This window comes from Herpailurus yagouaroundi, unplaced genomic scaffold (genome assembly GCF_014898765.1).
Source record: "Herpailurus yagouaroundi ecotype Mexico unplaced genomic scaffold, PumYag 28, whole genome shotgun sequence".
Taxonomy (NCBI): domain Eukaryota; kingdom Metazoa; phylum Chordata; class Mammalia; order Carnivora; family Felidae; genus Herpailurus; species Herpailurus yagouaroundi.
In genome coordinates this window covers 108,671,672-108,688,412 of record NW_024412376.1, presented here as the reverse complement: position 1 = coordinate 108,688,412, position 16,741 = coordinate 108,671,672, and the positions used below count along the sequence as shown (strand labels likewise).

The following is a 16,741-nucleotide window of genomic DNA, read 5'->3' as shown; positions in this document are numbered from 1 at the left end:
TCTTCCTCTACAGAAATAAGTCTCCAGATGACCCAGGGAGTCAGCAAACTGCGGTCCTAGCTTGTCTGTTTTTATAAATAAAGTTTTATTATAATGTAGTCACGCTGATTTGCTTGCTTCTTGTCTGTGGCTGCATTCCTGCTATAAATGCAGAGTTGAATAGTTGTGACAGAAACCATATGACCCACAAAGCCTAAAATATTTATTATCTGGCCCTTTACAGAGAGGGTCAGCCAACCTCCACCCCTCCCCAAGTATAACATAGGCTGTTGCTGAACACCACAGAAGTCATCCATATTTTTCTTACCATAGGCAGGATCATTCTGACCGAATATTAATGAGACTTTGAAGGATTCTGGGATAAAGTGAAGAATTAGACCAAGAACAAACAAACAAACAAACAAACACAAAACCTCACAAGTTATGTAAACAACTATAGCAAAAGTGAATACATTGCAAATATTAAAGCACCTTTACATTTGATTTGTATATCCCTTCCCAGAGGAACTTTTGAAGATGATTCTTTTGCTCATCTGATGGAACAGTGGGTCTAATAGAACGCTGGTAGTAATGAAACCCAGCCTGCAACATTGTGATCTTACGCGTTGGCACTGAAGGCACAAGGGCTTAAGAAGTTATTGTCAAGTGGATCACCTGTATCTGCGGACTGATTCAAACTGTGTCTTCCAACAGTGAACGGTCATTCTCTCATACAGTCATATAGTCACCGTGTGAGCTCCATCGAGGGGTTTCATTCGTATTCTGAGGATGGGTGAGAGCTTCAAGGATAGATGCTTCCTACAGTGAACTTCGGAAGGGAGGGATGAAACATGAAGCGTGTGAGGAGCTTACCAGGCAAAAATACCTTTCACAAGGACATGTAGCTATTTCCACAGTTTTTGTGGAGGAAGCTCAGAGTGCCGGGATTCTAAGGGTAGAACATGTAAATGGGGAGTGGTGAGCATTGAATAGCTGAAGAAGCAGGCAGGAACCTCGTGAGCCATTTTAGGAAGCTTAACATTCACCCTGCCAGCAGGGGGCAGCTACGGAAGGTTCTAGGCAAAAGAAAGACATGATGATAAGGGCCACTAGGGAACTTACAGAAGACAGATTTCAGGACAAGATGGAAACAGAAGGATGTTTGGGACTATTGGCAAACAGTACTGGGATAGAGGTGCAAGATCAAGGCTGTGTTCTATGGAAATGGGGTCAAGTGTCCCGCATGTACAGAAGGGTCTGAAGTCTAGATGGGACCTATACATGATTTAGGACATCTAATCACTAAAGCGCTATCTAGGCAGTCCCTAGTCAGGAAAGGGGACAAGGATTTAATACACTCTGTGCCTTGTCAATGGTAATTATAATAGATTTTTCTGGGTCCATTTACATGTCACATATGGACCTTCCTTCCCCCATCAAAAAAGGAAACAGGCATCTGTGTACCTTTTCCTCTCAGCCGCCAAAAAAGCTCCCCACCCAGCCTAGATCAGACCACTTAGCAACTATTCAGCTGCCCTAACAAAGCTATAAAATGGGTGGCAAGAAATAGATTCCACATGCAATCTTCTCAGTTTACAATTCTGTGATATTTAGAAGTCACAGAGATACCCAAGAAACAAACATCGAATAGCCTATACAGTTTATGTTTGATACCTAAAACAATGACTTTCCGAGAGCTTGGTTTTTTGGAACATGAAATACCGCATTATAATATATAACAAGGGGTGTGTGTGTTGTTTTTTTTAATTTTTTTAACGTTTATTTATTTTTTGAGACAGAGAGAGACAGAGCATGAATGGGGGAGGGTCAGAGAGAGAGAGGGAGACGCAGAATCTGAAACAGGCTCCAGGCTCTGAGCTGTCAGCACAGAGCCCGACGCGGGGCTCGAACTCATGGACTGCGAGATCATGACCTGAGCCGAAGTCAGCCACTTAACCGACTGAGCCACCCAGGCGCCCCAAGGTGTGTGTTTTTTTTAAACCACACAGTAAATAATATGGATTAGTGTTTTTACAAAACTGAGGAATGGCAAACTTCCGTATAAACTGGACTTCCAACCTACATGAAGACATAGGATCATAAGCTTCCCAAGACGGAAGCTGGAACCGTGTGCTGGCTGGGCAGAAATCACATCTTGATAGTTGCTGGTGGACACCCAGAATTATTCACTGCAGCTCGTGAAGAGTGCCAGGCAGGAGAGACTTGATACAGGGGTGACAGGTGCAGGGGAACAATGCATAGGAGGGCCCCAGGCTCCTGTTCCTTTAAGGCTCCCAGGTTGGTTTTATGAGCAATAGTGGATCCAGAATTCACTGTAAAATGCTTAGGTGAACTTTGTACTTTGTGGCCCGAACTGCAGCTGCTCAGCAGGTGGGAATTACCCACATAGTGACGTCTGCCATGAATAATGGACTTTGCAAGAAATGAGCTCCTCAATCTTATCATGCTACTGAGCTGGCCGGAAGAAACCATTTTTATTTGATCTTATAAAAGTGTAATATTCATGGACGTGGGACAGCATGACGGATGGAACGGAGTTACGCCCTGCATCCATAGACAGAATGGATGTCAAATATTAGTGGCAATAGAATTCTCTCTCTAGTTTCAGTAATGATTTGCAATGTAATTAAGTGGATATTCGATCCCTTTCCTGGCAACCAAAAACCCTGGCCCCCTCTTTGCTAAGTGATTCTGACTATTTGGATCCGATAAAGGCAAATGAGAAACACTGTTGTACAATGTAACCCAACACAGACTTCAGAGGCTACACATGACACAAACTAAACCAGAGAAAAATACAACCCAACTCAGCCACCAAAGGCATATTTGGCCACGGCTGAGCTTCCTGACTTTGTGTTACTTCTGCCTCCTGGAGACTTGTTGAAAAGTGTCCAGGCTCCAAATCCGGCCGACCCTGAAATGCATTGTGACAGCAGTATTAGAAGCAACATCCTGCTGTGCATATCTCCATGTTTAAGGACAGGAGCCTAAATCATTTGAAAGAATATCTTCAAAGAGTTGAAAAATTTAGGCAGAATAAAAATGCTAACTTGCTGCCTTACACATTTAGTTTTCCCCATAACACACATGGATTTTGTTCGTAATGTTAAATTCTAGCAATGAGATCAACAATTTCATGTTAGGTTACAAAACTGAATTTAAAACTTAATATGTTTTTAATAAAATAGTTATGAATTAAGCATGGAAAGGTAACAAATTGACCATTTTTCTGGGAAAAAAGATTGTGACTTCTTTTATGGGTCATAGTTCTGTATAGTTTCCAAATTTCATATAATAAGTGCATAATGCATTTGTAATGTTGTCATAATTTTACTTCCAACAAAAATATAAAATAGGGGCACCTGAGTGGACTCAGTTTGTTAAGCGTCCAACTTCGGCTCAGGTTATGATCTCGGGGGTTGTGAGTTCGAGCCCCATGTCGGGCTCTGTGCTGATAGCTCAGAGCTTGGATCCTGCTTCAGATTCTGTTTTCCTCTCTCTCTTTGCCCCGCCCCCTGCCTGTACTCTGTCTCTCTCTCAAAAAATAAATAAACATTTAAAAAATTTATGTATATATATATATATATATATATATATATATATATATATATATATAAGCTCCTGTATGTTTTTGGAAAGGTGGAACCAGGAAATAGGAGGACAACAGAAAAGAATAAATGGAGACTTATCATTAAGCCCTATGCCAAGACAACCCATCATTCCATGTTACTGATGTCTGCATGATGTCTGCAAGCAGAAGCAGAATTCTCTTAACCCTCTTTATCCTTCATTACTGTCAACTTGAATCCTGGAATTCAAATCGCAAACTTCTGCAACTGTTCTATAAGCAGCTACAGCTCTGGGTCTTTTTTTTTGCCTTTAGCCTCAGCTCCTGGCTCAATGAAGAAAGAAGACTACCTTTCCACCTTCGCATAGAGACCTTCCTCAGCTGGCAAAGTAGGTTATTCACATTTCCATTGCAAATGAAGGGATTGGATTCCACAGTTTGAAAAGAGAGAAGTTGGGAAGAGGAAGGAGGGCTGTTTTGATTTGACTGCAGGAAAAATGCAAACCCTAACTGATCAGGGACCTCTGAATTTGTCTGCCTCTCCCGGCTTCCTTTGAGGAGGCTGCTCTTTTTGAAAAGGAAGGGCTCCTAACATTTTTAGTAATTCTGCTAAAATATCAGTAGTCGTTGCTGGCGGTCAGGATGATGGTGCCCCTGACTTGTTTGCTTTGTTCTCCCAAACAGTTCTATCCTAAGACCTAACTCCCTCATCAGGGCTGACAACCCACAATAAAAAGGGCCTGGGAGTTTCGTGAGCTCCACTAGTAATCTAATCAATACGATAGTACAGCCAGACCTGCCTCTCCTCCACCACACTCCCCCTCACTGCTTTTGGCCACATTGTGACTTTTGTATTTTCTGGGCATTCATCTTTTCTTGATAACGCCTGTAAAAAATGGCCCTGGAGCCATTAGTGGATAGACGTGTCAGTTTCTCTCGGGTCCTCAACCCCTAGAACTCAGCTAAGGGCAAAAGGGTTAAAGATTAAGGAGTAATTTCATAGTATTAAAAAGAAACTGGAAGTGATGGCTAGTTGGTAGATAACAAAACGAAGAAAAATGCCCAAAGTGTTTTCTTGAGGATGAAAACTCTACCCTTGAAGACAGGGGCTTTAGCTACTCAGAACAATGCCACTGGGCATTGATAAGACATAAAAGAGGGGATAAGAAGGGAGAGGCAAAGGACTGTGTCATTTGTTCAAATACCGGTGCTTCTGAAGGAAACAGGAATGTGCTCCAGATCTGATAGCGGATTTTTGAGAGAATCCTTTCATAAGGGTAAATCTCAGTATTTGATATATTAACACACTGGCGTGTTTTCCAACAGCCTCAGACGAGGGAAGATACTTATCTATTCCCTTTTCCTCTATGGTTTGGCTTCCAAAGATTTTTATGAAAAAGATTTAAAAAAAAAGTCACAACCTACTATATTCTAGTTGGCAGCTGCGAGCAGCTGCCTCCGTGTCAGACCTTGTTCTCTGCTGTCACTTGCAGCAGCTGAACCCTTATGGGCAGCCCGAGCAGTTTGTGGACAGGGAGGAAAGAATGAGGGAAGTCTGTGCTCTGTCTTCTTTGGCCAGAAACACAGAGAAATATGGCCTCTGGTTCACAGCCCTAACACTACTCACAAATCAGGACTGATGCTTCTATTTCTATTCCAAACCAAAGTAAGGACTTGAAACCACCTCCACTTTGATGAAATAGTCCGTTTTCTTGCTCTGGCTGAGTGTTTTGTCTTTTTAAAAAATGTTTATTATTTATTTTCAGAGACAGAGCGAAGAGGAGGGGCAGAGAGAGAGAATCTCAAGCAGGCTCTGCACTGCCAACACAGAGCCTGACGTTGGGCTCAATCCCACGAACCTCAAGATCATGACTCGAGCCAAAAATCAAGAGTCAGATGCTCTTCCGACTGAGCTACCCAGGTGCCCCTTGCTGTAGCCGAGTGTTTGGAGAGAACAGGTTTATGTATAGTGGTAGTGTTTCGAACCAGAGACTGTATTTACCTGTTTCCTTGCTTTCTCAGTTCCTGAGCCTGCCACATTCCTCAGTTCTGTCCCCCTTTCCATCTCAAAGCCAGCAATGACCATGGAGTCATTCTCACCAGCCCCACTCTGACACAGGCTCCCCTCACAGAGCCCCCTTCCTGTCTCATCTCTAAAGACCCTGGGGATCATATTGGGCCCATCTGAATAATCTCTCTATTTTAGGGTCAGCAGATTGGCAGCCTGAATTCCCTTTTGCCATGCAGCTGTAAAATATTCACAGGTTCAGGGGAGTAGAATGTAGCCATCTCTGGGAGGCCATTAATATGCCTATCACAGGATTTAAGAGGGGCTCCTCTCATATCATCTGAACACATAGGAGGCATCTTGTTAGAAATTAAAATCTGGGGGCGCCTGGGTGGCGCAGTCGGTTAAGCGTCCAACTTCAGCCAGGTCAAGATCTCGCGGTCCGTGAGTTCGAGCCCCGCGTCAGGCTCTGGGCTGATGGCTCAGAGCCTGGAGCCTGTTTCTGATTCTGTGTCTCCCTCTCTCTCTGCCCCTCCCCCGTTCATGCTCTGTCTCTCTCTGTCCCAAAGATAAATAAACATTGAAAAATTAAAAAAAAAAAAAAAAAGAAATTAAAATCTGTATTTTAACCAAGATACCCAGGAAATCTGCATACACATTAAACTCAAGAGGAGCGCTGATGGAATCAGTTGGCCCTTAGATATGAAACAGTATTTAAGGGTAGCACATGTCAAAACACTGAGCTCCTAATTTAGTTCTTTGAAGTTTAGTTCCCATAGGAATGCATCATCAGCAAGAATTTGAGGGATTACTATATAACAGATGATGTAATAGATGCTAGTGATACGGCAAAGTATACAGTGAATGAGACCCCCTGCACTGATGGGACTTACATTCTGAGGGGGAGGAAGACAGAGGAAAACAAAAGAGCAAAATACACTAATTTTGGGGGCGTCTGGGTGGCTTAGTCGGTTGAGCGTTCAGCTCCGGCTCAGGTCGTGATCTCGCGGTCTGTGAGTTTGAGCCCTGCTTCGCGCTCTGTGCCGACAGCTCAGAGCCTGGAGCCTGTTTTGGATTCTGTGTCTCCCTCTCTCTCTCTGACCCTCCCCCATTCATGCTCTGTCTCTCTCTGTCTCAAAAAAATAAATAAATGTTAAAAAAATTTTTTTTAAGAAATACACTAATTTTACATAGGGATAAATGCTCTGAGAACAATAAAACAGGATCATGTGACGGAGTGCATAGTGGAGGACGTGTCAGCAAGGGTGATCAGGAGGCCCGCCATATTAAGCTGAAATCTCAATAATGGGAAAGAGCCAACCATGTGAAGAGTCAAGGAGACTGTCCCAAGCAAGAGATGCAATGCCCTGTATACAAGACTAAGCTTGGCATGTTTGAAGGAGAGAAAGAAGGGAAGAGTGGTTTCAGATGAGGTTCTAAAGGTCCTCTCGGCCAGATCTCTAGGGACAGGGAATGAAAGCAGGAAGCTGCTGCAGTTGTCCAGGCAAGAAATAATGGTGGCTTGGACTAGGTGGTGAGAATTGTTTGGATTCTGGAGGTGGAGCCAATTAGATTTGCTGTGGGGCTGGGTGTAGAGATGAGGGAATGGCACAGTTGGGTTGGTATGTAGCTTATATTGGGGTCTTACTCTCCCATGAGTTAAACTTCCATTTCGTTTTTTTTTTTTTTTTTTTTTTCTAATCCAAGTCTTATACATTTTTGTAAGCCAGTTGGAAAGTAAACACAAGTGTGCCACACAACTCTGGTCATTACTGGAGCACACACAGGCTGGCTGTAAAATAACACCCTTTGTGTATGAACAGCTGGAGGCTTGTGTGCTTGTTGAGGATGACGACCTTGGCTCCACAGTCTGATGCCCCTTGTTCCCTAGGGATGAGGAAATGATCTATCTACTCTGTTAATTCATTAACAGCCTCTTGGACCATTAGGATTGTTACCAGAGTGCCTGAAACACAGCAGGTGGCCAGTGATCCTCGGGGCCATGCACATGAGCATGAGCTGAAGACAGGAGCTCTCCTGACACACAAGCTCTTACCTGGCTCTTCTGTGACGCTGCCATGACTTTGACCACTGATTCTCCTTATGTTTAAAACAATACAGGGGCACCTGGGTGGCTCAGTCGGTTAAGCGTCTGGCTTTGCCCCAGGTCATGATCTCGTGGTTCATGAGTTCGAGCCCCGCATCGGTCTCCGTGCTGACAGCTCAGAGCCTGGAACCTGTTTCAGATTCTGTGTCTCCCTCTCTGTCTGCCCCTCACCTGCTCATACTCTGTGTCTGTCTGTCTCTCTCTCTCTCTCAAAAATAAAGAAAACATTTTTAAAAATTAAATAAAAATTTATATTAAGGGACCTCCTTGTTTTTCTTCTGGGTGTCCTCCATATACTCCACACTCTATACAGAGCACAGAGAACATACCATAGCATTTGCTGTGCTTAACATCTTTAAACGTCTTCCCATTGCTCTTGGGATAAAAACTACAAATCTTTATCACAGCAGGGGAGGTCCTGCTCTGTCTCTTTAGCCTACTTTGAAGAGATGCATTTCCCTGTGTCTTGTACCTCACCCACACTGGGTCCCCTTCACTTGCTGGAACCCTGAGCTCTCTCTGGCCATAAGGACTTCAGGCAGACTCCCTATGTCAGGAATGCTCTCCTGCTCACTTCCTTAAACTCGTTAGCTTCCTCCTTGGTCAGATATCGGGAGCCCCACCCCCGCCACTGTTTAGGCTAGTTCCTTATTCTCTAAAGGATCCCTTTCCTTCTGAACATCTGTGTCAGTTTGTTATCAATCAGGCCTTTAGACCTGTAGTTCTCAAAGTGTGATTCCCAGACCAGTAACACGGGCACCACCCGGGAACTTCGACATGGGAATGCTCACGCCAACCCAGACCCACTGAGTCACAAGCTGGGAGTGGGTCCCTCAATCTTTAGTGTAGCAAGCCCTCCAGGTCATTCTAGTGAAGGCTCAAATCGGAGATCCGTAGCTCCAAGCAGTTCTTGTCTTTTTTTGCTCAAAATTCCATACCTCAGTTTCTAGCACAACTTCTGGCTTGTGGTGTGTTCCCAATAATTATTTGTTGAGGGAATAAAATATAGAAAATTAAAGCCTGACCTATTTTTTTTTTAATTTTTTTTTTCAACGTTTATTTATTTTTGGGACAGAGAGAGACAGAGCATGAACGGGCGAGGGGCAGAGAGAGAGGGAGACACAGAATCGGAAACAGGCTCCAGGCTCTGAGCCATCAGCCCAGAGCCCGACGAAGCCTGACCTATTTTTAGAGGGAAAAAAAAAAAAAAAAAAACCTTTTACCAGTGCCACCATTTAACATATCCAGAAATTCAAGTAAATTCCGTAAGTTAATATATTTCTAGTCTTTGAATTTTGATTTTATCAGATGCCTATTGAAATATTTTCAGTGTATCTTGGACAGATGGATGATCTTACTGTTTTCTAACTGACCAAAGTGATCAAATAGGTAAACGTGGAATAAGTAAATTGGGTTGGGAATAACAGTCACATTGATATGCTTCGTGATTGTCAATGCTCATTGAAAAATATCTGATATAAGGAAAGCTTTAAAAAATGAACTTTTTTCCCATATCTGGGGGGACCTTATTCACCTTTTTTCTGACATAATAACTAATGTAGTTAGTATATCCAATTTTTCATTATGAACATTTCTGTTATTTTCATTAGGTTATCAAACCTCATAGTGGAAATGTTAAAATAAATTTTTTAAAAACGATCTCCATGTAGAAAAAATTTCTCATTTTTAAAGGAGATGGTCCCAACCATGTCTTGAACTTTTTGTCCCTGACTTATTTTATTAAAAAAAATGTTTATTTATTTTTGAGAGAGAGAGCATGAGCAGGGGAGGGGCAGAGAGAGAGGGAGACACAGAATCTGAAGCAGGCTTCAGGCTCTGAGCTGTCAGCACAGAGCCCCATGTGGGGCTCAAACTCAGAGACTGTGATATCATGACCTGAGCCGAAGTTGGACGCTCAATCGACTGAGCCACCCAGACACCCCCCTGACCTATTTTAAAATCCTGGTTCCTTAAAAAAAATGTCAGAGAGGGCTCTCTTATCCTTTATTAAAGACAAGAGTTAAGAGTTAAGTGGCTGACCTTGGCTCAGGTCATGATCTCATAGTTTGTGAGTTTGAGCCCTGCATTGGGCTCTGTGTTGACAGCTCAGAGCCTGGAGCCTGCTTTGGATTCTGTGTCTCCCTCTCTCTCTGCCCCTCACCCACTTGCTCTCTCTCTCTCTCAAAAATAATAAGTAAACATTAAAAAGTTAAAAAAAGACAAGAGGCCAGTGGCCTTCGGGAGAAGGGTGTCCTCTTTATAAACCCACCTGCAGGGCATGCTGGGGCACGCAGTGTTTGATCCAGTTTCCTTGATTAGAGAAGACCCTGGCCATGGAAACTGAGCAAACATTGCCCTCTAGCTCTACTGGCCAGGTAGAAGCAGCCTGTGGAACATTGGCTCTTTGTGCTGAATTTGTGCTCAGAGGTGCAGGTGGCTGGTTCCTTTGTTTCAGCAAAGGGTGCCCGGCCAACATGCTTGGAAAGAGACACCGTGTGGAATAATGCACTTTCTGCTAAAATTTATTACATCATGCTCATTAAAATTATTTACTAAGGACAGGAATGCACACATGGCTTGTGGGCTGTGGGTAGCGCTGCAGCCCACAGAAGTGTGCATTGGGCTCCCCGAGGAGGAGACAAAGACGAAGGAATCCAGAGAATCAAATCTGATCTGCATTCTAAAACCGGATTTGAACTTTTTTCAAGTACTCTGGTTGGCATTTACTCACCTCTCAAGTGCCCTGATTTCAGCTTAGCACCTGAAAGTACTTTGAAAGCAACCATATATATATTTTTTTGAAACTCTGCTCACTTAGAATATTTACCATGTGAAGCAGCAGACCAGTGATGACCCCAGGCAATGAAAACGGCAACTGGAAACTTAGTCATCGGAGCGTGAAGCTGACTTATGCCAATGCCATTTACCCAGGGAAGTTTCTAAACTCAGAGAATCCTCATTCAGCAGTAAGACCTAAATGTTCCATTGCTGCTATGCTATTAATGTCACAACCTCTTATTTTATCGATCAAATGTAGCTCTCATGCAATGTGCTGAGGCCAAAATCTCCATTGAGTGGATTCTATTTCCCTATTCGTTTCCATTATTTTCACATGTTTTTGTGCAGGAAAATAAAAATCCCTAATAAGTTTGTAATTTCTGCCTTGTTCACTGGAACAAAGCCTAGCGCAGAGCGGGAGCGGAATGATTACTCATCCAGTGACTAAATGAATGGAGGTGTCTGTCAGATTTGTGACATGTTGGATATCCTGGGTGGTCGGTGGTATTAATTTCTGACAAGTGTTTTGTACAGATTTCCCCGGGCTCTGGGATTTTGTTTATTTCAGGAGGTCAGAAGTTCTCGAACTTTAATCCTTTCCTCCTCTGAGCAGTGGTTCTTACACTTCAGTATGCATCAGAACTATCTGATTAACTGTCAAGGGGAGCCCGGGGTCTGCACTGTCAACAACTGTCTGATTGGGAGGTGGGCGGCCTGTGGACCACATTTTGAGAAGTGCTATCTTCAAGTCTGGTGTTTGTGTAAATGTAATAAAATTTTACTGGAGTTCCAGCTGATATGTAGATACCAGGGCCTGAAAGGGCTGCTGGGCTACAAAATATAAACTGGCAGTCCTCAATTTGGCCAATTCAAAATATGACATAAAATAAGGGTCTTCAGAATTGCAGACCTTTCCTTGGAAATATTCCCCCCCACCCCCGCCCCCCAAAAAAAAAAAAAGTGGTTTCATTCTCTTCCATCAAAATACCTGAGAATCTGATTTTTTTTTTTTTTAACCTCCACTACTGATACCTTGGCTCAAGGCACCATCATCCCTCCCCTGAACTTTCAGCTCCTTGATAATTTCTCTGCTTCCACTCTTATGCCCTCTTCGGCCACACTGATCCAGTCACCCAAGTGCTCAATATCCTTAAATGGCTTCTCATCGGTGGGAAAGATGAAGTCTCACAACGGCCTACGAGATCCTGCGTGCTCTGGCCCATGATGTCAGGATCCTTCGCTTCTGCTGTTCCTCCCACTTCATTTACCCCAGCCTGGCTTCCTCCATCCATATAGGCATGCACCTGCCTCAGAGCTTGGTCTTGGCTGTCCCCTTTGCTCCCAGCCAGATACCTACACAACTGGCTTGCTCACCTCCTCCAGGCTTTTCCTCTAATGCTACCTTCTCACTGAGGTTTCCCTGGACATCATATATGAAATCATAACCCCCAGCTGGCCACCTCCAGCACTCATTATTCCCTTTCCTGCTTTATTTTATTCTTCCTACCTTTCAGTGTCTAATAATATATATATTGTGACTCATTTATCTTACACAGCAACTGCATCCCCCTTTGAGGAGGCCACCCCACAAGGCTAAAGGTTTTGTTTGGGCCATTGCTGAATGCTCAGGGTCCAGAATACCTGTCTTTGGGAAGCAGTTAATACATACTTGAGGAATGAATAGATGAATCCACTGTCTTTTACTTCACACCTTCTTCCCACCTCTTATATTTCATGTTTATCCTCCGTTCTGACTTTAATTCCATTGTTGACCATGTTTGTTCTCTCTGCTTTCCTGTGGCCCAATCCAGCATCAATTTATACCCACCACCTCCTATCATTTGTTTGGCTTTGTTTCTCTTCCCAGTGAGACATGGGTCATGTTTCAGGGCCAATTGTGCGTGTGTGTGTGTGTGTTTTTCCCCGTCTTTTTTTCTCATCTGCTTTTGCTCCAACTCAGCCAGTTCAGTGCTCAGCTTTACTCTTAGAGTTTTCAAATTCCTGCTCAGTTATTCCCAAACCAATATAAGATGCTATTTGCTGTGTATAAGAAAACCACTGTGGATGTTCTATATATTGCATAACCTAACATCAAGAGGGACACAGTGAAAATGAAGTGTGTCCTAAGGAGTAAGGGAGGGAGAGAAGAGGATGGGAAGGCCTGTTTTGAGCCCCTGGACCAATTCTTTGGATACCCAATTTATGAGGAGACTTAGATCCGTTAGTTAAGGCTGCTCCTGAGAATTCTGCCAACTATAGTGAAATTAGACCACTATTTATAAAATATGAGTGATTGTTCCATGAAAGGTTATGTGTTAGCAGTCTTTAGGACTAGTACTCACTGTCTGCACTGTTGATTCATATTGATTTTGTGGTTCATTCATCATGCTTAGAATGACAAAGTCCTGGGGCTTAATCCACCAATGACTGCTGAGTAGGATAACACATACAGGCATATAATTACCTGGTAATGAATGTCCTCTCATTGATGAAGATCCAGGAAGAGCACTGGTGAGCCATCATATTCAACTTTTCTCCTTTTTTGAGATCATCTGAGGATACCCTAAGACGTGAGGATAACATTAATGGTATACTCCTGTGATGCATTCATAAATTAGTTTCTGACTTAAATTGAAATGTTTTGCTTTGTCCCCGGTGAGTAAAAGTATTTGGGACAAGTTTTTTAAGTAGTGTTTCTTCTATGGGCATGAGGGTTGGGAAGGGAAAGAAAGAGAAAGATTTTTTTCTTTTTTTTTTTTTTTACCATGTGCCACAGATCTTATACTCTGTGAGCCACTTTCCAGATGTTATCTTACTCAATCCTCAGACCGTCCCAGCAGGGTGTGGATGTTATTACCTCTATTTCCAACACTTGGTAAGTAGTGGGACACATAATTTGAAACAAAGTCTGAATCTTGAAGGCCTCTAATTTTTTTTTCTTTTCACCAACATTGTTTTTGCATTTTGGAAAGGTTACACAAATTCCAATTTTTGATTTTCTATTAGTTGGCCCATTCCAAGATTCTTTTCAAAGATATATTTTTTTTTTCTAAGAGAATTACTATTGAGGATAAGTGAGATGCCCTCCAAAATTTCGATTGTTAGAAAGTAGGCTCAGTTCAGCGTTTTAACTATAACACATTTTGAGTGAGTTTCTAAATGGCATCCTGTAAACCACCTTTTCATGACTTTTCACAAAGTGACTTGCTTGACAACAAGTAATAATGTCTTGTTTTCTCTGCTCTTGTCCCCACTTGACCTTTATAAGTTTTAAGATGTTTACGTGTTTTCCTGTTTTTGTTATCCATATGTGCTTCTGAGAAAAATTCATTTTATCTCTCATGATATATTTCTCATTTGAAATTGAAAATTATATTCTTCATGTTCTTAGGGAAAATAGTAAAGGAAGAGGAATGTATAATTTAATTTTAACAATCTCTGAATAAAGATGATAAAGAGGGCATATGAAGAAATACTAGATGGGCCAGAAGTATATAACTTCACTTCCAGTCTTCCCCTTGGTAATCAACTTGAGAGACTGACAACTATGGAATGGAGAGATAGGGAGAGAGAAAGGCCAACAGGATAGAGAGATATTTCTAAGAAAGTATAATACAAACCGCAAGGTTGGCCCGTGTTAAATGCAAATGATTTGCAAATTTGTAAGTGAAACCCCGGGTCAAAATTGTGCTGATGATCACTTTACAGTTGATGGCTGTATTAGCTATGCTCCTGGTAATGAATGTATCCGGTATGGTTAAATTTGGCATAACTCCTGTCAGGAATTCTACTTCTGAATTTTTAGTATTTGATTTGGAATGCACTTTAAGGATTTTTTTCATTTTTTGATTTATCCACAGTTCTGGTACTACCAGGTTTTAGTGATTCAAAAGTTATGTTCCTGCTCGCTCTATAAATGCACAGGTGTGCTTGGGGTGTTTGAAACTGCTGTTTTTTTGGTTCGGATCTTACTTTTTATTGAGAAGTATAAAAAAGAAAAAAAAAAAAAAAGAAGAAGCTACATGAGGAACTTTGACCGTCTGGAATAATAGTTTCTGAAGCCTTGCTGGTTTTATAGTTTCTAGTAAAATTTTCAGAAATTTATGAAAAAAATTTAGATGTCTTGCTCTTATCACATTTTTCAAGGAAATTTCCAGAAACTTGTGGAAAAAAAAGTTCAGTCAGTTTTAAAGTTCTGCTTACGTGACAGCTCAGTGTTATTCTCTTTAAGAAGATACTAAAGTCCCAAAGGCTTCTATAATCCCCCCGCCCCACCAAAAGCATTTTATAATCATTGAAATCATTTTGGCAACATGGGAAGACAAGATAGTTAAAGTAGAAAAGAAATCCTGGATCAATGTTTGGAGATGTGCAGAAAAGACGAAAATGCACCAAGTAAACTAAAAAACTACAGAATCAGTGGTCCAAGGCAAGGGAGGATTGGCCAGTTTGATAAGTCTGTTTTTGGAGTATTTCTAGAATGAGTTCTCTCCTAGATGGTTCTGCGCAAGGGAATACATTTCTTCTATTACAGCCACTCAACCCAAATTGACTGAACTGTGCCCCAGTCCTGCAAACACAATTTTAAGTTTCCAGGCATCTAAAATCAAGCTCTGACTCGCAAGTGTTGATTAAGTGTGATGTAACATCCTTCAACTTTCCTTCAGGCTTTGGAAACCGTGGTCAGATGTGAATAACATCCTCCTTTATGTCTTCATCTAAATGGCATTTGGGTGTGACCAGAGATTTTAAGTATAATGTTTTCCAGTCATTCCATTTTGCAGAAATTACATATTTAATTACTATTGCTTCAAGCCAATAGAATCATAGGGGATATAGCCAGGATAAAAGGCTAGGCTAGAGAGAAAAGTTCAATTTTTATTAAAAAAAAAAAAAAAAAAAAAAGAAGGGTAGGGACTTCCTCCTTTTACTTCCAAATTAGCTTAATTTGGTTGGAGTAAGGTGTTTGGAAGGTATTTCATATCATCTTTCTCCAGGATAATAGCAATCCTCCCACCCACTGCCCAAAACAAAGAAAAAAGAAAAAAAGAAAAGAAAAGAAAAGAAGAAGAAAAAAAAGGAAAGCTATGTTCACAAATTCTCTGATGCATTATAGCACATTATTTGAAAATATATAATCTATTTGAAAGCTATGAGCACATCTCACTGGGAACATTGTAATAGTCTCTAAGCTGAACGCCCCTTTATGTTTTTACTATCTGGACCATCATATCATCTTCTTGTTCACAAACTTTCCTGGGATTTCATTCTTAGCAAATACAGTCCAGGTCTCCTAACCTGACATTCAGGTTTTCTGCAATTCCACCAAAACATCTACTCTTCTAAACTTAAAATTGAAGATTTTCTCAAATACCAGGCCTACTGGTCCAATGGCTCTCAAGCCATTGAGTCTCTTGTCACCAGTTAGTTACCTCACACGAGAGGGCCCTCATCACCACAGGTTGATGTTCAGATTTCTGTTTCTTCCTAGTCTCTGCTCAAGTGGGACTTATCAAGTCTCTCCATAGTCTCTTATCTGCACTGCTCTGATGCCATTTTCTGCTTTTCACCTTGTATCATTGCTCTTGATTTATACCTTTTCTACTCCTATCTTCTTGCTGAAAGAACAGTGTTCCTCTAGTTGGGGATGTCATCTTCTTTGACAGCTCATCATTGGAAGGGGGGTCTCTTGGAAGACTTATGATGAAAGGGACAGAAGCTTAGCCATCAGGCAAATCAACTCTATAAGTCAGAAGTTACATGGGTATTTTAGGCTGCCTTGCGAGAAAGATACAGCACGTTCCAGGAGCCCAACAGATCCCAGTTACTCATTCGTAGGATTTGGTCTGGGCTGTTTCGTTATATAGCCCTGCTCTTGCTTCTAAAACCTGAGTTTTGCCTCTAGATGCTATCATTTGAATCACCCACAAAAAAGGTTATTGTTGCTCCCTACTGAGAATCCCCTAGTGGTAACCTCATCGTCCAAACACTGTCTTCTCCTGGATATCTATTATTTACCATTTATTCTTTTAATTTACCCCTCCCTTCACCTCTCCTCCCATGTTCCAATGGCCTGTATCTTAACAAATGGTTCATTTTCTCTCTGAGCAGCATTTGACAAGGTTGATTGTTTCCTGCTTTTGAACTCCCCCCCTCCCTTTTTTTCTTGAGGCTTTTGAGACAAAGCAGTAACCACAACAAACTTGCCTTGTTTCTTTGCTATTTCACGGGACTCCACATTTTAGTCTCTTGTCCAGACTCCTCTGCACAATCACAGAAT

General features: G+C 41.9%; 1 protein-coding gene across 4 annotated transcripts in view; it reads right to left on the bottom strand.

The window, feature by feature from the left end:
* RASSF6 (Ras association domain family member 6) overlaps nt 1-16,741 on the bottom strand; it is a 49,431-nt gene that overhangs the window by 25,066 nt on the left and 7,624 nt on the right. For 2 of the 4 annotated variants that reach the window (XM_040481298.1, XM_040481319.1), the window contains exon 2: nt 12,926-13,024. The exons of 1 other annotated variant lie outside the window; for it this stretch is intronic. In XM_040481298.1, the coding sequence (XP_040337232.1) occupies nt 12,926-13,024 (99 nt within the window). Of the gene's footprint in view, nt 1-654; nt 809-12,925; nt 13,030-16,741 lie in introns of those variants that run through there. One more of the 4 variants, XM_040481330.1, reaches the window with a different exon arrangement.